Source organism: Panthera tigris, chromosome C1 (genome assembly GCF_018350195.1).
Source record: "Panthera tigris isolate Pti1 chromosome C1, P.tigris_Pti1_mat1.1, whole genome shotgun sequence".
Lineage (NCBI taxonomy): Eukaryota > Metazoa > Chordata > Mammalia > Carnivora > Felidae > Panthera > Panthera tigris.
Genome location: NC_056667.1, coordinates 175,190,554 through 175,213,549, shown reverse-complemented (window position 1 = coordinate 175,213,549; position 22,996 = coordinate 175,190,554). Strand labels below are relative to the sequence as shown.

Below are 22,996 nucleotides of genomic sequence, written 5' to 3'. Positions count from 1 at the left end.
GGTTTACTCCTTTGGACTGTTTAATTCTAAGACTGGAAGTCATTTTAAAATTGACAAATTAGGAAAACTGCCCATTCTTTTAAAGTGTGTCAATAAAGAATATAGAATAAGATATGTTTTAAATTCCTCCAATTTTGCTAAAAACCTACTTAATTTTGTTTTTGTAACTAAAATTATTAACATCTTTAATAAGAATACTTTCAATAATCAGAATTTTCGGTGATGGCCATTTAATAGTGTGACAAAACTATATTCCAGATACAAATTATCAATCTACTGAGCCTGAGATAATTTACATCTTTATGACTTTAAAATTGTCTGCATCAGTTAATCTGGCAGATAAAATAACCAAATTGCTAATTTTTATTATGTAACTATAATCTCTGTCCAAAGATTTTCAAGATAAATTGGAGCCTTTAAAAATAAACATGCAACTTCTATACATAAAACTTCAATTCTTTCTGAGTGGTAAAGAATACTCATTACATTTAAAAAGTAAGCTTTTTTCTCCAAGAAGCACTCATTAATAATTAATAACAATAAATCCTGAATAACAATTTTTTAAATCTAATTGACCTTAACAAGCATATATTACTTTCTGTATTTCTGAAATACTGTTCAGAATCCTTTCACGTAAGTTTCAACTTGACTACTCTTTGATACCATCTACTGAGCCTACCACTGCAGGCCTGGATATATTTATTATTTTAATATGAAGTAATTTTAAACTAATAGATACCTCTCTAACCATGCTAGTAAGACGGAAGCATGACCTACTGTGGAAAATTCAGTACTTGGAGACATGATATTGGAAATGAATTCTTGGCTTTGCCATGGACACATTATATGTCCCTAAATAGGTCACAATTTTCATATTCCATTTACTGCACTGTGCACAGTTCTTCTAAAGTGAACTACTTAGCAAAGTACCCTGCAAACAACACACAATGAAACAGTAACTGACTGATTATTAGACTCTATTTTGAAGTTGGAGTAAGAAGACCTAGCATTTGGCTACATAAGACCTCAGTTTCCTTATCAATAATATGAGAAGACAGATCCATAGAAGACCTACATTTTAGGGTGGCTACTCATGAAGCAGACTGAGACGGAGACTAGTGAGCAGGAAGTTCACTGGGGGTGCTCCAGAGATGATCAGCTGTGAGGGCAGGACAGAAAAAGAAGTGGGGCTCTGTAGTCACAAACAAGAACTTGGCTGACCCTGATGGGAGCTGGGGGGGGGGGGGGGGTAGCCACTCTGGACCAGAGATAGCATGGCAGAGTTGTTCTAAATTGGAATAGAATCTTTATAACCCCTCATTAGTCAGTCACTGGATGCAGGTTGCCCTGCACAATATGGGTAAGTTACCGCTGTACAAATGAGGTAAGGGCAATCGCCAGAGAGAGAGACAGCTTTGAGCATTCAGTTACCAATGCTTGGCAGCTAGAGGGGTGAGTTTTCAGTCCTGTCATGGGGGATCTGCCAGTGAACCAGGGGCCACTACTACTACCAAGATCCCTTCCAGTTCTAGATTTTTTGGTGATGCTTTGGCTTTCAGAAACAAGCTCAAATCATCATCAAAACATCTGTGACAAAATAATATATACTGTAAGATTTCATTTAGATCAAGTTCAAGAACAGGTAGAACTAATCTATGTTGACAGAGGTCATAACAACTATTACCTCTGAGAAATACTAACTGGGACAGGGAATGAGAGAACCTTCAGGGGTGCTGATCATAGTATATACCTTGCCCTGGAGTATGTAAAATACACACACACACCTATGTGAGGGTTTCCCAAAGATTTACAAAAAAAGAGATTTACATAAAATGCTGTTAATATTCTATAAAATAAACACCTGACATTACAATGTGTAAACTGAATATAATTTTTAAAAAGTTTACAGTTTTATTTTAAAAAAAATTTTTTTTTCAACGTTTTTTATTTATTTTTGGGACAGAGAGAGGCAGAGCATGAACGGGGGGAGGGGCAGAGAGAGAGGGAGACACAGATTCGGAAACAGGCTCCAGGCTCCGAGCCGTCAGCCCAGAGCCTGACGCGGGGCTCGAACTCACGGACCGCGAGATCGTGACCTGGCTGAAGTCGGACGCTCAACCGACTGCGCCACCCAGGTGCCCCAAAAGTTTACAGTTTTAGATTATGCTGATAGTTGGACAATTCCTTTACTTCTCTTGTAATTTTGGTATACAAATTACTTCAAGTATTTATACTCAAGGCATTAAAATGCATCAAAAATGAAACAAAAGACAAAATGACAAACTTGGATATCAAGTGGGCCTAAGTCATCAAAAAAAGAAACAAAATAGAGAACACCACTGGACACAGACTTGCAAAACTGCCATTTAAAATCAGAACTACAGTAAAGATTTGAGTAAATCATATGGCTTATTACCATGTATTTTAAAAGACTAAGTATAGTGCTGCCACCTAGTAGACAAAGCTGATAATAACCAATTTCAGTTCTAAAAAGTTATATATATCTTATAGGAAATACAGAAATGCCTTTTTTTTCTGTTTATTCATTTGTGGGTTTTTTTATCCCTTAGATTCCACCTCTGAGTGAAAGGAGATAATGGCTTTCGATTATGGAATGATTAAGTCATAGGGAATAAAAGGCACAGCATAAGGAATATAGTCAATGATACTGTAATAGCGATATATTAAGACATGTTAGCTATAGTTGTAGTGAAGACAACATGATTTATAAACTTGTCAAATCACTATGCTGCATACCCGAAACTAATGTCATCAGCTATACTCAAATAAAAAAATCAATTAATTTTTAAAAACCCAGAAAAGCTGTATATTATTCAACAATACTCTGCCAAAATACACCTTAAAGACTACCACGTTTGGACAACAGCTAAAAAATCAAATAATTATGTTTTCAAATAAATTGTATGATTTCTAAAATAGCTACCAAAAGCTCAAACAATAGTATGTGCTAGTACTGGGAGTTTGAGAGGTTCCCCGATACAAATCTGACCCCATTCTAGAAACAAACACTTTCTACAAGATCCCAGGGCTATAGGTTCCCAGATACAGTCTCTAGGGAGGAAGAAGGGCAATGTCCAGTTAGTTGTACCCTCTAGTTGCTCTTCCCTAAAATATATTTGGAGACTCAGTGAACTCTAAATAAAGTGTTTTGGATAAAGGTTTTAAGCAGAATGCACGTAAGGAAGGACAAGGCCTTTTCTCCTCTACCAATGTGTGAACATCTAGATTCTAACACACAAGGGCCCCTAGTCTTACCCCTAGTACTAGAAGAGTAAACTCTCCCACTTTAAACTCTACCTTGTCCTCTACCCACAATTTTTCTTTGTTAGTTAGGTATCACTTTACAGAGCCCCAAAGTCAAAGAGAAAAGTAGATACTGTGCTGGGACTCTTCATAAAAAAATGGAGAAAATCTACACTATGCCAGCACTCTAAGGGCAGAAGGAAAAAGGGAAGACCACAATAAGCATGGAGATTATATGACTGCCAGGGAGATGAGGCTGGCTACCTAACAGATGCCCAAAGAATGGATGACAAGAGAGCAACATTATCTCATATACATGACACTTTTCTGGGACAAGAGGTACAAAGTCCTATCATTTAATTGTACCTGAGCATTCTCACCCAAATAGAGTCTACAAGCCAAAGCACAAATGGAGGGATACACAGCCAGTGAGCACACATGGGAAACATACCATCACACTATATAAAACAGAGCCTGACATACAGAGTAACAGTAGAGCACAAAGAACCTAGTACAGAGTAGTGTGATCAAATGTAAGTGAGACACATGGAAATGAACAAATCAAAGTTTTAGATAGGTTTTGCCACAAACTAGTTATGAAATCTAGTGCAGAGGCAGAGAAGTATAAATGGTACTACGCAAACAAGTTGCTCAGGCACTGAAATGAGGGGTTACCAACATTGAAAGCACCCAACCAGGATCAGGAGAGCAAAGTCCTGGGATCCAGTCTGCCTCTGATTAGCTAGGGTTTAGAACAAGTCAATTCACATCTCTAGACTCAATCTATCTGTATTTACTAGAGAGGTATTTCCAGAGTGGGTTCCACAGTACAATAACAACAAAACAGTGAAATGCTTACCAATAAAAGGATTTCATAGTCAAGTACGCATAGGGAAATGTAACTACTATAAAGCCACCACTCTTAGAGATTCACAATGAACTTTACTACAGTAAAATCTCTAAGAAGAGCTTATAATTAAGATAGCGGTTTAATTTTAATACATTTTTTCAAAGTCAATGGGTCATTAAAGTACTTTTTATTTTTATAAACATTAATATTGTAGCACTTCCTGGGTGGCTCAGTCCGTTAAGCGTCTGACTCTGGATTTCAGCTCAGGTCACGATCTCACAGTTCATGAATTCGAGCCCTGCTTAGGATTCTCTCTCTGCCCCTCGTCTACTCGCACATGTGCTCTCTCTCAAAATAAATAAACTTAAAACAAAATATTAACGTTGCAAAACACACTTTGCCTTTCCTCAAAAGATCAGACAGAATTACCATGATACAGCAATTCCACGTCTGGATTTTTACTCAAAAGAAGTGAAAGCAGGGACTTCAACAGACATTTGCACACCCACATTCACAGTAGCATTATTCACAATGGCCAAAAGGTGGAAATAACCCAAATGTTCATCAACAAATAAAAGGATAAACAAAAACATGATTTAAACATACCACAGAGGATCATTCAGCCTTAAGAAGAAATAAAATTCCAATACATGTTATAAGATGTAGAAGACATTTTGCTAAATGAAATAAGCCAGACACAAAAGGTCAAATATTATATGACTCCATTAGTCAAATTCATGGAGACAGAAAGTAGAATAGTGGTTACAAGGGATTGGAGGTGGAGAAGGACAATGGGGACTAACCATTAAATGGGCACAGAGTTTTAGTTTGGAGTGATGTCAAAGTTCTGGAAATGGATGGCAATGATGGCTACACATGCTTAAAATCACTGAACTGTACACTTAAAAATGGCTTAAATGGTAAATTTTATGTTATGTATATTCTACTACAATAAAGAAAAACTACACTCTGCCAAATCCTGGGTTAGTTTTCTCTTAATGCTACCATTCTGAGTGTGAAATCACTAAAAAAAGTCAATATAAATTACCTTACCTCAGCTACACAACAAATTGACCCCAATGCTTCTCCACGAAAACCGTAAGTTGTCAAATTTTCAAGATCTTCATGACTATTTATTTTTGAAGTGTAGTATTTCATTGCCATTACAGGTGCATCAGTGGCCTTGATACCCTCACCATTGTCTCGCACCTCAATTTTATCAAATCCATAGTTCTCCTATAAAAAGTTAAAGAATACTTTTAGTACATACAGTAAACTGTTGTCACAGAAACAGAAAGCAACATAAGAGAAACAGTTGTGTCATTTATTTACCTTTTGTGGAATCTTAATATTAAGAAAGTAAGAGTTCAAATTGTTAACTCTATCAATTCCTAACTATGGTACAATGGGGAAGCCCCTTGTTTTCCCTGAACTCAGATTCAATTGTAAAATAAAGAAGTCAGTCTAATTGTAAAATAAAGAAGTCAGTTCCCTTGAAGTATTTCAGCACCATTGGATGTTTGTGTTTAAATTTACATTTAAACTTGACTAAGAAAATTCTACTAAATTATATATGCTTTTGCATATATAATCTTTCAAAAAAACAAAACTGAATACTATCACCTTCAAAAACAGCAGCTGATTCTACCCACCAAGAGTCTAGCAATTATCCTTATTCAACCTTTTAATACTTTTCAATACTTTCTCCCTTTAACTATTTACTGCTTTCATAAGAATTTTAAATATTTAGTATAACTTTCTAAAGTTCTTTTTGCAAATAGTCACTGAACAGAAAAACGCTGAGAAAATACATTAAATTTGGCAATCTCTGTGAGTTCTTTACTTGAAAAATGAGGGAAAAAACCGCAACTCAATTCATAGCTTAGTATTTGTAGGCTAATACTAAAAGTATGCATACATAACAAAAACAAAATCTAGGGACACCTGAGTGGCTCAGCTGGTTAAGTGTATGACTCTTGATCTCAGCTCAGGTCATGATTTCAGTTTGCAAGTTCCAGCCCCATGATGCGGCTCGGGATTCAGTCTCTCTCCCTTTCTCTGCCCCCCACCCCCCTCTCAAAATAAGTTAAAATAAACATTTAAAAAAAGGTTCAAAAACAAAATCTAAATCCCTATAGAGATCTTCCTGCAATTACAATCACTCTAGTATTTTAAAATAATACAGTTTTTTAATAACCTGAATTTAAGTAATACTGTGTAAGTACTTTTTAGGTAAATTAGATGTCAGGTGTTGGAGGGAGACCCTTAAGAATTAGTTCCTCATCTCTCTCAATCCACAATTAACATCCTAGAAACAGTGTGGCTGCTTCATTTTATAGAAAAATCATTAACTACAGAAAACTAATCTTGCAATACAAATACAACTCCAGACATGTGAGTAAAATAATACAAAGATCTGTTTAAATTTTTAAAATAAGATCAACTTTAATTATGAAAACATTCCTAGTCAGGATAGTTATTATTGTATGAAATCATAATAAAACAAGTCTTATCATGTACAGCAACATAGTCATTTATTTTAAAACTCTACAAAGCAGAAACTGGTAAATATCAAGATACTAAAATATACAGCCAGATAAAAATGTGTACTTTACTTTTATCAGAAGACTTCTGTAGGCTGCCTAACACTACTTTTAAAAACGTGCTTTTCTTCCAGAGAGCTTTAAGAACAAAGTATGTCTGCTTAAGATTCAGGAGTGAAACATGTCAAATATAATTATCTAATCCTATTTATTATCAATTGTATTCTAATCAGAATCAGTCACTATAGTATACAAAATACCTTAAAAAACATAAATTGCCTTTCTTTGGGTTTAATAAATATTTTCCATGTTTATAAAGGTTACAATACGTTGACCCTTGAACACAAGAATTAGGGGTGCTGACTCCCACATTGTCAAAAATCCATGTATAATTTTTGACTTCTCAAGAACTTAATAGCCTATTTTTAAAAAAATTTTTAATTCTAGCAGAGTTAACATAGCATTATATGTTCAAGTGTACAATGTAGTGATTCAGTACTTTCATCTATTACTTGGTGCTCATCAAGACAAGTGTGCTGTTAATCCCCTTCACCTATTTCATCATAGGGTAGTCCTATTTTTAACTTTTTGATGAACCTCAATATTGTTTTCCACAGTGCCTGCACCAGTCTGCATTCCCACCAAGAGTGCAAGAGGGTTCCTTTTTCTCCACACCTTCAACACTTTGCTTCTTGTGTTGGTGATTTTAGCCATTCTAACAGGTGTGAGGTGATCTCTCATTGCAGTTTTGATTTGCATTTCTCTGATGATGCTGAACATCATTTCATGTTTGTTAGTCATCTGTACTTCTTCTTTGGAAAAATGTTCATGTATTCTATTTTTTAAGTGGATTATTTGGGGTTTTGGTGTTGAGTTGTAGCAGTTCTCTATACATTTTGGATATGCCATTTGCAAATATCTTCACCCATTTGGTGGGTTGCCTTCTAGTTTTATTGTTTTCTTTGCTGTGCAGAAGCTTTTTATTATGATGTTGTGCTAATAGCTTATTTTTGCTTTTACTTCACTGGTCTGATAAGACGTATCTAGAAAAATGTTACAGCCAAAGTCTGACAAATTATGTCTGACTTTGTGTGCTCTTACAAGAGTTTATGGTTTCAGGTCTCACATTTAGATCTTTAATCCATTTTTGAATTTATGGTTTAAGAAAGTGGTGCAGTTTCTTTCGCATGTAGCTGTCCAGTTTTCCCAGCACTATTTATTGAAGAGACTGTCTTTTTCCCATTGCATTTTTCTTGCTTCCTTTGTGGAAGATTAATTAACCATAAAATTATGGGTTTACTTCTGGGTTTTCTGTTCTGTTTTACTGATCTATGTGTCTATTTTTGTACTGGTACCATAGTGTTTTGATTACTACAGCTTTGTAATATAACTTGAAAGTTTGGGATTGTGATCCTTCCAGTTTTGTATTTCTTTTTCAAGACTGCTTTGGCTATTCAGGGTCTTTGTGATTCCATACAAATTTTAGGACTGTTTATTCCCGTTCTGTGAAAAATGGTGTTGTTATTTTGATGGGGATTGTATTAAATTTGTAGATTGCTTTGGGTAGCATGAACATTTTAACATTTGTTCTCCTAACCCATAAACATGGACTGTCTCTCCACTTCTTCATGTCTTCAATTTCTTCCAACAGAGTTTATAGTTTTCAGAGTATAGATCTTTCACTTCCTTGGTTAACTTTATTCTTAGGTACCTTATTATTTTAGGTGCGGTTGTAGATGGGATTTTTTGAAATTTCTCTTTCTGCTACTTCATTATTAGTATACAGAAGTGAAACAGATTTCTGTATGTTGATTTTGTATTGTGTGACTTTACTGAATTCATTTATGGTAGTTCTAGCAGTTTTTGGAGGAGTCTTTAGGGTTTTTAAAATATAGTATCATGTCATCTGCAAATTGTGAAAGTTTTATTTCCTCTTTACCAATTTGGATGCCTTTTATTATTTCTGTTGTCTGACTACCTATTGTCTGATACCTAGGACTTCCAGCAACATGTGAATAAAGGTGGTGAGAGTGGACATCCTTGTCTTGTTCCTGACCTTAGGGGAAAAGCTCTCAGTTCTTCTCCATTACTATGTCAGTGGTATTATATTGAGTTATGTTCTGTCTAAACCTACTCTAGTGATGGTTTGTTGTTGCTGTTGAAGGCTTTTATCATGAATGGATATTGTATTTTGTCAAATACTTTTCCTGCATCTATTGAAATAATACGGTTTTTATCCTCTCATTGATTTATCACATTGACTGATTCTCAAATATTGAAAAACCCTTGCAACCCAAGAATAAATCCCACTTGATCATGGTGAATAAATTTTTTAAATGTTGCCCCTCCCCTGCTCATACTCTCTGTCTCAAAAATAAATAAAACATTAAAAAAAATAAAAATAATAAAGGGGGGGTGCGCCTGGGTGGCTCAGTCGGTTGGGCTTCCAACTTTGGCTCAGGTTATGATCTCACAGTTTGTGAGTTCAAGCCCCGGGTTGGACTGTGTGCTGACGGCTCAGAGCCTGGAGCCTGCTTCAGATTCTGTGTCTCCTCTCTCTCTGCCCCTCCCCTGCTCATGCTCTGTCTCTCTCTGTCTCAAAAATAAATAAAACATTAAAAAAAATTTTTTTTAATGTTTATTTATTCTTGAGGTCAGGGAAGGGGCAGAGAGGGACAGAGGATCCAAAGTGGGCTCTGTGCTGACAGCAGCAGATAGCCTGATGTGGTGCTTGAACTCACAAAGTGGAGATCATGACCTGAGCTGAAGTCAGATGCTTAACCAACTGAACTACCCAGGCATCTCCCATGGTGAATGATTTTTTTAAATGTACTGTTGGATTCTCTTTGCTAATATTTTGTTGAGGATTTTGGCATCTATGTTCATCAGAGATTTTGGCTTGCAGTTCTCTTTAATTGTGATGTCTTTATCTGGCTTTGGTGACAGGGTAATGCTGACCTCATACAATAAATTTGGAAGTTTTCCTTCCTCTATTTTTGTGGAATAGTTTGAGAGTAGGTATTAACTCCTAAAATATTTAGAAGAATTCCCCTGTAAAGCCAGTTCATTTGCAATTTTTGTCTGTTGGGAGTTTTTTGATTACTGATTCAATTTCACTGCTGGTAATCAGTCTATTCAAATTTTTTATATCTTCCTTTTTGCAGTTTTTGGTAGTTCATAAATTTCTAGGAATTTATGTTTCTTCTAGGTTCTACAATTTGTTGGCATATACTTTTTCATAATATTCTAATTGTATTTCTGTGGTGTTTGTTATTTCTCTTCATTTGTGATTTTATTTATTTTTTTTTCTTTTTTGATGAGTCTAACTAGAGGCTTACCAATCTTTTTGATCCTTTCTAAAAACCAGCTCCTAAACTGACATTTTATTACTTTTTTAGTTTGTGTCATTTATTTCTGCTCTAATCTTTATATCTCCTTTCTTCTACTCATTTTGGGTTTTGTTTGTTCTTTTTCTAGCTCCTTTAGGTATAAGGTTAGGTTGTTTGAAATTTTTCTTGCTTCTTGAGGTAAGCCTGTATTGCTATAAACTTCCATCTTAGATCCACTTTTGCTGCATCCCAAAGATTTTAGACTGCTGCATTTTCATTTGTCTCCATGGTTTTTTTTGTTTTGTTTTGTTTTGTTTTTAATTTCTTTGATTTCTTGGCTGACCTATTCATTGTTTGGTAGCATGTTATTTAACTTCTATGTATTTGTGCTCTTTCCAGATTCTTTGTGTTTATTTGGTTTCATTATGGTCAGAAAAGATGCATGGTATGACTTTGTTCTTTCTGAATGTTGACACTTGTCTTGTGGCCTAATATGTGATCCATTCTGGAGAATGTGTGATGAACACTTGAAAAGAAAGTGTATTCTGCTGTTTTAGGATGGAATATGAAAAGAAAGTCTATTCTGCTGTTTTAGAATGGACTGTCCTAAATATATCTGTTAAATCCATCTGGTCCAGTGTGTCATTCAAAGCTACTGTTTCCCTGTTGATTTTCCTAGATTATCTGTCCACTGATGTAAGTGAAGTGTTAAAGTCCTCTATGTTATTTTATTACTATCAATTAGTTCCTGTTTCTTTTTAACTATTTTACTCATTTAAGTGCTTTGTTGGGTGCATAAATATTTACAGTTGTTACACCTTCTTGCTGGATTGTCCTCTTTACAATTATAGAGTGCCCTTGTCTCTTGTTACTGTCTTGGTTTTAAAGTCTATTTTGTCCGACATAAATCATTGTTACCCCTGCTTTCTTTTGACATCATATACATGAAATATGTTTCTCCATCCCCCACTTCCAATCTGCAGATGTTTTTAGATCTGAAATGAGTCTCTTGTTGGCAGAAAATAGACTGGTCTTGGGTTTTTATCAATTCCGTCACCCTACATCTTTTGATTTGAACATTTAGTCCATTTATATTCAAAGTAATTATTGATATTTATTGCCATTTTGTTACTTGTTTTGTGGCTGTTTTTGTAGTTCTCTGATACTTTCTTCTCTTGCTCTCTTTCAAGGTTTGCTGGCTTTCTTTAAAATTATATACCTGGATTCTTATCTCTTTATTTTTTGCATTTTTATTACTGGCTTTTTGGGTTTTTGCATATAGCAGTCTATATTAAGCTGACTGATGGACACTTAAGTCTGAACCATTTCTTCCCTCTCCAAATGTTTTAGGTATATGGTGTCATATTTTACATCCTTTTGTGAATCTCTTGACTGATTTTTATTTTATTTTTATTTAAATGTTTATTTATTTTTGAAAGACAGAATGCGAGCGGGGGTGGGGCAGAGAGGCAGAGAGACACAGAATCTGAAGCAGGCTCCAGGCTCTGAGCTGTCAGCACAGAGCCCCATGTGGAGTTTGAGCTCACAAGCTGTGAGATCATGACGTAAGCTGAAGTCAGCTGCCCAACCGGCTGAGCCACCCAGGCACCCCACTCTTGACCAATTTTTAAAGACATACTTATTTTTACTGCTTTAGTGCTTCTCAATTTTTTTACTCCTACTTTTGCTCTTCCCTTTCCACTCAAAGACTCCCCTTTAACATTTTTTTTTTATTAAAAAAAATTTTTTTTAACGTTTATTTATTTTTGAGACAGAGAGAGACAGAGCATGAACAGGGGAGGGTCGGAGAGAGGGAGACACAGAATCTGAAACAGGCTCCAGGCTCTGAGCTGTCAGCACAGGGGCCCGATGCGGGACTCAAACACATGGACCGTGAGATCGTGACCTGAGCCGAAGTCGGCCGCTCAACCGACTGAGCCACCCAGGTGCCCCATCCCCTTTAACATTTCTTATAGGAGGGTTGGTTTAGTGGTCATGAATTCCTTTTTCTCTCTCCTATTCTGAATGGGGAAACTCTCTCTCTCCTGTTCTGAATGATTGCCTTGATGAATAGAGTACTCTTGGCTGTAGGTTTTTTCCTTTCAGCACTTTGACTATATCATGCCACTCTCTTCTGGCCTGCCAAGTTTCTACTGACAAACCTGCTGATAGCCTTATGGGGTTTCCCTTATATGGAACTGGCTTCTCTTACTGCTTTTAAAATTCTCTATCACTACTTTTTGCCATTTTAATTACTATATGTCTTTATGTATGCCTCCTTGGGTTGATTTTGTTGAGGGATCTCTGTGCCTCCTGCATGTGGACCTCTGTTTCCTTTCCCAGATTAAGGACATTTTCAGCTATTATTTCTTCAAATATATTTTCTTCCCCCTTTTCTCTTCTTCTGGGATCCCTATAGTACAAATATTATGCTTGATGGAGTCACTGACTTCTCTAAGTCCATTCTCATTTTGAATAATTTTTTCTCTCACCGTTTGGCTTGATTACTTTCTAAGATTCTGTGCTCCAGGTTGCTAATTTGCTCCTCTGCATCCTCTAGCCTGCTGTTATTCAATCTATTGTTTCTTAAACTTCATTTACTGTGTTATTTATAGCTGGTTCTTTTTTTCTCTCTTTGTTAAGGACCTCACTGATGTCCTCCACTCTTTTCCCAAGTCCAGTATCTTTATGATCATTACTTTAAATTCTCTATCAGGCATATTACTTGTATCTGTTTCTCCGAGGTTTCTTCCTGTGGTTTGGCCTTGCTCTTTTCATTCAGTACATATATCCTGTCTCTTCATTGTGTCTAGCTCTCTGTGTCTGTTTCTGTGTGTTAGGAAAGTCAACCACAGTGCAGTGTCCCCTATTCACCAGAACGTGTCACTTCAGGAGTGTCTCCTATGTGTGTTGGGCCTGCTGTTGTATCCTGGCTGCTTTTTCCTTTGCTGCAGTACCCTGCAGAGACTCTCCTTGACTGTTGTGGGCACTATTTGGTCCCTGGCTGCCGTGGGGCACACAGTTTTAACAAGATGAGTGCTGGTCTGCTTGCAAAACAAGACCTGCTGCCGCTGCTAGACTGAAGCCCCACATAGTACATAGGCTGGAAGATACAGTGTTGGGAAGGTTTGCACTGGTCTTCTGGGAGAGGGGACTCAAAATGCTAGAACTGAGGCATATGTGACTGGGAAGTGTGGATCTGCTGAAGTGCAGTGTTGGGGCAGGGGCCATGGGGTAAGCAAGTTAGGTAGTGTCAGTGCCACGCTGGTTCTCACATGTGGCCATGTGTTTACACTGGGGCATATGGGAGAGAAATGGTATCTGCCCATTCCTTTTTTCCGGGAGGAGACCCACAGTGATCCCTGCTGTCCGGGACATGCTCTGAAATGAGTAAACTACTCTCCCTCCCATTTTCAAACTGCTGTTTCTATGCTGTAACTCCAAGGGCTGTTGGTTGTGCTCTCTTTAAGGGCAGGGACTCCACTTCCTATTGTTATCCAGGCTCTCCCAGAATGTGGCTTTTTAAAATTCCATGCTTTAGGTCCTGCTGGCTTTAAGAATTCATGGAATTCGGCCCCTCTGGCTTTCAAAGCCACATATTTGGGGCTTCATCTTCCCCATGCAGGTTGCCTAGTGCAATATAGTCTATTTCTCCTCCCTCTTCATATCTGCAGTTCTCTCCCCTCCATGGAGCACTCCCCACCACGTCTCTGCTCTTCCTACCCTCTTTGATGTGGCCTCTTGTCTACCACTTCTCTTTAGCTGTGGAGTTTGTTTTGCCAGCCTTCAAGTCTGCTCCGGGTTATTTACACTGATGTGAGTGTTACCTAGTTGTATCTGTGGAACTAGGTGAGCTTAGGGTCCTCTTACTCCGCCATGTTCCCAGCCTCCTCTTAATAGCCTCATATTGACTAGCAGCTTCACCAATAACACAAAAAGTCAATTAACACACATTTTGTATGTTACATATAGTATATGCTATATATTCTTACAATAAAGTAAATTCAGAAAAAGACAATGTTATTAAAATCGTAAGGAAAAGAAAATATATTTGCGGTACTGTACTATATTTATCAAATAAAAAATCCACATCAAAGTGGACTCATGCAGTTCAAACCTGTGTTATTCAAGGGCCAACTGTATATTGTTGAAAACAAATACAGGTTTGGGGCACCTGGATGGCTCAGTCGGTTGAGCGTCCAACTTCGGCTCAGGTCACGATCTCACAGTTTGTGAGTTCGAGCCCCACGTTGGGCTCTGTGCTGACAACTCAGAGCCTGGAGCCTGCTTTGGATTCTGTCTGTCTGTCTGTCTGTCTCTCTCTCTCTCTCTGCCCCTCCCCCACTAGTGCTCTGTCTCTCAAAAATAAATAAAGAAAGATCTGAACTGCAATCTGATTCACTACTTACTAATTATAGGACTTTGGGAAAAGTTCTCAGAACCTTAATTACTTGTAAAACAGGTATAGTAGTAGATAATTCAGAGTTTTTATAAGGAGCAATTACAACTACATGTATATGTAGTTCACATACAAACTATAATATATATATATACATATACATATATGAAAAAAGGAAAGTCTTTGCTATAAAGATTTTTATCAGTATCATTTCTTATGCTGTCATACTAACTATAAATACCTGATAATTAGAAGATTATAAAAATGTATTCCTACATTCACTCAAACAATTTATTCACCATTATGTACCAGGCACTGGCCAGGTATGAAGCACACAAAAAATGAAAAAATATATACCTTACCTCTATGAGCTAGTAGTCTATAATAAGGGAGATAGACATGCAAACTAATTGTAATAAATCAATATCGTAAGTCATATTAACTCATGATTTAATATACAGCACTTAAAATTTTTTAATGTGACAACTATGACACAAGGGAAATAGTTTTGAAATTAGGTTTGTGGAAAAGATAAAATGCAAATGAGCATAAAACAAGTAAATAACCAAGCATAACCAAAGAATAATAGTAGAAAATATGGACAAATTAGATTCATGTTTTTGGTGATAGAGTCCTAAAGAATAACTTTTCTTTTAAAATTTCCTTTAGTGTTACTGTAATATTGACTTAAGCTAAAGTTTATTTTTAAGAATCTACTCTTAAGAAAGTAAAACATGCAATGTCCTAAGAATAATTCACTAATACATAGAAAGAGAAAGATAACAGCTGTAAGGAGAACTCATCTGCCCAGCCCTTTTTTGCTTTAAAGGTATTTGGCTTTTCAGGGACACTCACCAGTTTAACATCTATGCTTGTGGCACCTGCATCCAAGGAGTTTTCAATGAGCTCTTTCACAACACTGACCACTGAAGTGATTATCTGAGAACTTGAAAGGAGGCGCACTGTTGCTGCAGGCAACTGTTTCATTCTAGCTTTTAGCAGAGTAGCTAAAGATAAAATGTGTTATAAAAATAAACATTATTAAACATTCCTAACAGATCTGATAGTAACAATAATTAATAGCAGCTCACATTTACTGAACTTCCCAGTATGCCAGGTTCTATTTTAAGCACACGGTATTAAATCATTTATTTCTTACAATATTCTTTAAAATAGAAATCTCACCTCCATCTTACAAGACTGAGGCACAGAGAAGTTAGCTAGTATATCACACTACGGTAATAATTAAACAACAATAAGAAGAATTGTGCTATAATGCGTGTAGTATATGATCTACAAAGCTAGGAATGACCAGGTGGATCCTTGGGATGTGGGTGACATCAGTCAGTCATAAGCCTTAATGGCATTCTCAAACATCATTAATCATCTATACATTATGATGAGTCCAATGCCTTTTTCAGTCACTGAGCTCTATTGCAATTAGGGTGCCTAGACCCTAGCATTACCATTAATATAAACTACTCAGATCTCAGACATATCAGATAGCTATCTTCTATACTACCGTGCCTAAAACATCATTCCAATCATGGAGCTTTCCAAGACAAAGCTCCAATCTCTATGCTGGCATTCAAGGTCCTTTACGTGCAGTCGAACCTATATATCCAAAATCTCTTTGCCACTAAATGTTTTAGCTAAAAAAGCCTTTGTCTAGGAGCACCTGAGTGGCTCAGTTAGTTGAGTGCCTGACTCTTAATTTCAGCTCAGGTCATGATCACAGGCTCGTGAGATTGAGCCCCTTATCAAGGTCCACACTGAGCATGGAACCTGCTTGAGATTCTCTCTTCCCCACTCTGCCGCTGTCCCCTACTCACTAAAAAAATTTTTAAGTAAATTTAAAAAACCCTTTGTCTAATAAAACCCTTTCAAACAAAGAAACAAAAAAAAACTCATATGGAAATCCCATATGTAAAGCATACAGGGAGTAAGGTTTGCATCTGCCTTAATGCTTAATTTCAGAAGAGATTTCAGGAAAAGAAAAAACACTAACTTGAAAGAGTGCAATTCTTCTATTGCAAGACCCAAAAATGGGAAAGAGGGGAACCCTAGGTACTTCTTTAATTTACCATGATTCACTTGCTCACATGATTTGATCCTATGGAATCTAAATCTAAACAAAAGCAATGCCAGCAATGCCAAACAAAATAAAAAGATATCCATTTAGGATCCTTTCTCAGGCAAATTAAAACATAAACAGCACAGTCACGTAAAGAATAGGTAAACAAGAAATGGAGAGTAGCCACTAGAACAATTACATAGGAATTTAGGGGATGCATTTATGGGAAGAGGCCAACATACTGAGTTCTGAGCAATATTAACTGATCACCGTTAATAAATAGAACTATATTATGCTTTGTACAAGGCAAATCTGATTAGCACAGCAGAAAAACATACCAGATTGGAGTCTTTAAAAAACGTGTTTGGAGGTTCATCTTTATTACATGTTAACTGAAACAAATCACTTACCTTTCTGTATAAAATCAATTCATTACCTGTATCAATGGGGATAGTGTCTCACTGGTTTGTTGTGAGGATCAAATAAGCAAGCTATATGAAGTTTTCTGTAAATGACAAGGCTACAGAAAATGTACAGTATTGTGATATGGGGTCATTATGGAATGGAATGATGGGAATTTTTAATACTAACAATTAACTTCTAATTAAGCTGCATATTTGATTTAGTTTTGGGGTACATAGTTTTAGGGAGAGTGGCTTTGTAAACAACCATCTCTCAATTTTTTTTGTGGCTCTCAAGGGCTGGGAGGCTATTCTAGTCTGGAAAACAGTGTGGACAGTTAGGCCACTCCACTCTCATACCATTCAGACAAATTAGTGCTATCATAGCAAAAGGCACCCTCTGCACTCTACCCAAGGTTCTGACTGGACACAGGTCTGAGGATATAGAGCCGCACTATCCAACATGGTAGCCACTAGGCAAATGTGACTACTGAGCACTTGAAATGTGGCTACTCCAAATTAAGATATTCTAATACAATCTGGGTTTCAAACTCAATATAAAAAAAACATATACAATATACACTTTTATTAAGTTCTTATATGGACCTTAAGATAAAATGATGTTCTGAATATACTGGCTTACCTCAGTATTAAAATTAACTTCATTTTTAAAATTTGTTTTAATAGGATTATGAGAACATCTAAAATTATACATGGCATACATTATAGTTCTATTGGACAGAGACATACAGAGTAGTGGTTAACAGAGCAGGCTCTGAAATCACACTACTTTCGTTATATCCTAGCTCGTATGCTAATAAAATTAAAATCTAGAACTCAATCACCTAATCTATAGAAATGGAGAGGATAATAATATATGGTTTTGGTGAGAAGTAAATAAGATAATGAATACAACTTATTACAACGTTTCACATACACATTTTAAAGATCCCAGGATACTTGGACTACATTGAGTTCCTCCAAACACCTAAATGAATACTGTCCCTACCCTCACCTTCGAATCCTTACTTCCACAGAGGTTAATCCATGGCCTGGAATCAGGTCAGGCTTGGGTTCAAGAGGTCTTCTACTTTACTTTGAGAATCCCAAGGATCTAAGAAAAACAAATCAAACTTTGGGGTATAACTTTAGTATCACCTCACCTTTTACTCTTTCTGGGAAATCTTATTAATCCTCAGCATCTTTGCCTCATTCTCTACAATCTGTCTTACAAAATTTACTATTTTTCTCCCCAAGTCCCTAATTTCATCCCAATCTTCCAGTTTACTGAGGTCAAGGCAGACCACAGTATGCACTCTTCTATCTTCACACACATCTTACCTCCTCCACCCCACTATGTCCTCTGGTTTCTTAAAAATGTTTACACCTTTGCCCATACTCTACTTCTCTAACTCCCAAGTCAATGTCTCTTCCTCCTAAGAACTTTCATCTACTTTCTTTACCCAGTCCTCCCACAGGCATCTTGACCTTCAAAGCAAAAGCAAAAAAATTCTTACCTCAACCCTATTACCCCAATGATTATCTTGTTTCTTTAAGATGCCAAACATCTAAATCTATAACCACAACAGAGATCTCTCTTCTCTTTCCACATTAAAACAGGCATTTTTTTTTTCTTTAAGCTTATTTATTTTGAGGGGGAGAGAGAGAACGAGAGTGAGCAGGGGAGGAGCAGAGAGAGACGAAGAGGGAGAGAATCCTAAGCAGGCACCTCGCTGTCAGCACAGAGCCTAACATGGGGCTCAAACTCATGACCAGTGAGATCATGACCTGAGCCAAAATAAAAAGTCTGATGCTTAACTGACTGATACACCCAGGCACCCCCAAAACAGCCTTTTCTAATAATCAGTGTCAAAGTGACCTCAAGATAAGTACTTGTAAAACAGAATTTATCATCCTGCACCCCTGCCCATGCCCTCTACTTCACTTTGCTGTTTCTCTTAGTAACGCACTGTTCTTAGTGACTCAAGTCAAAAACCTCAATCTTCTTTTGCCATCAATCCCATTATTTGCATCTCTACTTCCTAGTGTCATCCTATCTATCAATCTAGACTCAGTTCCAAAGTCATTTGTAACATGGTCCCTTCTGATCACTCAACCAAGAATGATCCTTTCCTCCCCCTACATTCTTAAAGAACTTGGCTTGCATCACTCATGGGATGTTTATCACACCTGTCTTGACCTGTACAACTTCTGAATGCAGGTAATCATATATTATGTATTTCTGGATGCAGCACAGAACAATCATAGTACTTCACTCACAGCAAGCACTTGGAAGAATACTAATCAAGGGCCACAAAGAACAATTCGATCAGCAAGCCAATGTAAACATTAGGAAAAGTGTCCTCCTTCCTAGCAAGTCACACTCTGTTTTAACTGGCTTCCATATCATCCCCTACCTCACCCGTATCTCCTAATCAGACTTTTTTCTGGACTGAAGGACTTTATTTCCAAGAACTTTCTAAATATCATCATTTAGATAACATGACCCAAATTGACCTCAGATCCTTCTCTAATTAACTATCTTCCCATAGACCTTATGAAGATAAAAAGCTTCTGCACAGCAAAGGAAACAACCAACAAAACTAAAAGGCAACTAATGGAATGGGAAAAGATATTTGCAAATGACATATCGGACAAAGAGCTAGTATCCAAAATCTATAAAGAGCTCACCAAACTCCACACCCGAAAAACAAATAATCCAGTGAAGAAATGGGCAGAAAACATGAATACACACTTCTCTAAAGAAGACACCCAGATGGCCAACAGGCACATGAAAAGATGCTCAACATCACTCCTCATCAGGGAAATACAAATCAAAACCACACTCAGATATCACCTCACGCCAGTCAGAGTGGCTAAAATGAACAAATCAAGAGACTATAGATGCTGGCGAGGATGTGGAGAAACGGGAACCCTCTTGCACTGTTGGTGGGAATGCAAATTGGTGCAGCCACTCTGGAAAACAGTGTGGAGGTTCCTCAAAAAATTAAAAATAGACCTACCCTATGACCCAGCAATAGCACTGCTAGGAATTTACCCAAGGGATACAGGAGTACTGATGCATAGGGGCACTTGTACCCCAATGTTTATAGCAGCACTCTCAACAATAGCCAAATTGTGAAAAAGCCTAGGTGTCCATCAACTGATGAATGGATAAAGAAATTGTGGTTTATATACACAATGGAGTACTACGTGGCAATGAGAAAGAATGAAATATGGCCCTTTGTAGCAACGTGGATGGAACTGGAGAGTGTGATGCTAAGTGAAATAAGCCATACAGAGAAAGACAGATACCATATGTTTTCACTCTTATGTGGATCCTGAGAAACTTAACAGAAACCCATGGGGGAGGGGAAGAAAAAAAAAAAGAGGTTAGAGTGGGAGAGAGCTAAAGCATAAGAGACTCTTAAAAACTGAGAACAAACTGAGGGTTGGTGGGGGGTGGGAGGGAGGGGAGGGTAGGTGATGGGCATTGAAGAGGGCATCTTTTGGGATGAGCACTGGGTGTTGTATGGAAACAAATTTGACAATAAATTTCATATATTAAAAAAAAAACTCTCTTCCCATATTTGGTAATAAAAACAGCTACCATAAGCAATTTCATATAGATATGTATATATATGTATATATCTATATACATACACACACACACCCACATAATTCCCATTAGTCCTTACAACAACCCTATCATTCCTCTATCACAAATGAAATTTGAAAGTTTTATAAGAACAAGATCAGAAGATTCATGATCACAAAACTAGTCTGTGATGGATACATACCTGCATATCTTGGCATGTTTCACTCAAAGGCAATGCTCAGCTCATCCACTCTCACATGGAAAAATTAAAAATCCTGAAATCATCCTAAAAATTCTACTTTTTCTATATTCTGCCACTCAGTCCTATCTATCCTACTACCTAAATATTTCTCATACTAGTCCTCTCTATACCTATGACCTCTGTTTAGCCCTTAAACATTTCTCTCCTAATGCACTGCAATAACCACCTTATTGATATTCTGCCTCAATCTCAACCAATGATAGGGTTCTTTCTATATTTAAATTTCATCATGTTGCTACCCTACTTAAAATTTTATAAAGAGTTCCAACTGCTGGGGCGCCTGGGTGGCTCAGTCGGTTGAGCATCCAACTTCGGCTCAGGTCATGATCTCCCAGCTCATGAGTTTGAGCCCTGAGTTGGGCTCTATGCTGACACCTCGGAGCCTGGAGCCTGCTTCGGATTCTGTGTCTCCCTCTCTCTCTCTCTGCCCCTAACCCACTCGCATTCTGTCTCTGTCTTTCAAAAATAAATAAACATTAAAAAAATTTTTTTTTTAATTAAAAAAAAAGAGTTCCAACTGCTAACCAGGTAAGGTCCAAAATCCTTAGCTGGACCTTTATCTTTCTAACCTCATCCCACTGTTCTACAAATGCACAGTAAGCCTGTCATACTGCACAACCTGTCTCTCTTAATGTGGTGGCACTCACTGGTTCCTTAGCTCACAAGGTTCCCTTTCTATACGAATGACTTCTAATCATCCTTCCAGATTTAGTTCAAGTATCACCTCCTCAAGGAAGCCCTTCTTAACCACTCCAACATCAACCCTCTCCCACTGAACAGATTAGGCATTTCTTTGTCTGTACTCCCATAGCACCTTTTCCTTAAAGCTAACGGAAACTCATCATAGGCTATTCTAACCATTGTTTTTCTGTCTCTTCCTCCTGGCTCAGAGTTCTCTGAGGACAGAGATTTTATATTAATCTCATATCCTTAGCATAACCTGTTGAACACAGGCAGCATTCCACCGTATATATGCTAAATGACACATTCTGAAAAGTGAAAGAGTTGCAGTCAGGCTTACATCACAGCATAGAATGTGTGAAATTATCAGGAATCAGTCTTCCATATTTGATGGGAAGGAAATCAAACACTCCTGAAAGTACTTCCAGGAAAGTCATTTAAGGACAACAAAGTACCTAAAAAAGAAGCAGAGAACTTAATAGGCTTTAGGGAAACACAGTGAAATAATTTACTTTGAAAACATGATAAATGTAGGGCACCTGGGGTCTCAGTCAGTTTGTCCTCCAACTCTTGATTTCAGCTCTGATCATCATCTCACTGGATTGGGATCTGGCCAGCGTGGGGCTCTGCACTGAGCATGGAGCCTGCTTGGCATTTTCCTCTCTCGGCTCCCTTCCCCCACCCCCACCCCCTACAGCTCTCTCAAAAAAAAATAAATACACATTTTTAAAAACAAGGAAAAACTAAAGTGGAAAAAGAACCATAATAAATATAACCCAATAGTTTCATAGAACCAATAGAAATGCAAGACACATACATAGCTATAACCAACCTTCTTTTACACTAATTTTGAAATATTACTGAAAGTTACTTCAGGAATACAAATCACAAACTTTGTGAACTGACGAGGTAATGAAATTCGCCGTCAGAGATGATTTCAAATAATCTTAACGTTTCCTCTCCGTTCTCAAATAAGATAAATTTTTGAAATTCACATTTCCTCAGCAGGCATTACAAGTGCCTGTCTTCAGCGTGTGGATACACCCAGAATGACACCAGTAAAAACCATGGTTAAGTGAGAGTTTGCTTGCCTCAGCTGTAGGACGCCACAACATACAACCTAAACCACACTCACGATTAAAGGCTGTCCGGGGCTAAAATGTCTGCCTGGCAGACAACTTTAAGTCCTGCACTCAGAAGGATCTGGGAAATGGGCTGCAACAAAGGCCTAAACACGGTTTGGTCAGGAATGGCCACACCAGACATTAGCTAGCCCAGACCTGCTCAAAGACCGCCCTCCACGCGTGCGCGCCTAAGAGCCTGGCTTTGGGCCGCTTCCCGCCCCTCTGTTGGTGGAGGGGAGGAGGGCACACGGCGGCCAGTGGCGCTTGCACGCCGACCGGGACAAGTTGAGGAGAAGGGACTCCCGAGACTACGAGAAGATAAGAATGAATGCCCGTTAGTCACACAACACTACCTTCTTGCTCGCGGGAGGCAGGCAATTACCATCCACCGTCGGACCTGACAGCGCCCCGCAAGGTTCAAGGGCCCAGCCTCAAGGATCTCGGACTCGCCCCCAGCGTGCACGGCGGGGT

At 37.7% G+C, this 22,996-nt stretch overlaps 1 protein-coding gene across 4 annotated transcripts in view; it reads right to left on the bottom strand.

Moving 5' to 3' along the window:
- The window catches only part of PMS1 (PMS1 homolog 1, mismatch repair system component), a 98,404-nt gene extending 75,443 nt beyond the window's left edge, over nt 1–22,961 (bottom strand). For 2 of the 4 annotated variants that reach the window (XM_007094671.3, XM_015543190.2), the window contains exons 1-5: nt 22,879–22,961; nt 21,742–21,856; nt 17,876–17,974; nt 15,241–15,392; nt 5,168–5,350 (exon numbers count right to left, since the gene is read on the bottom strand). In XM_007094671.3, coding sequence (XP_007094733.1) covers nt 5,168–5,350; nt 15,241–15,372 — 315 coding nt within the window. In that variant the 5' untranslated portion in view covers nt 15,373–15,392; nt 17,876–17,974; nt 21,742–21,856; nt 22,879–22,961. Of the gene's footprint in view, nt 1–5,167; nt 5,351–15,240; nt 15,393–16,895; nt 16,980–17,875; nt 17,975–21,741; nt 21,857–22,878 lie in introns of all 4 variants that reach the window. The other 2 variants (XM_042994904.1, XM_007094670.3) reach the window with 2 other exon arrangements.
- Nucleotides 22,962–22,996: the final 35 nt, after the last annotated feature.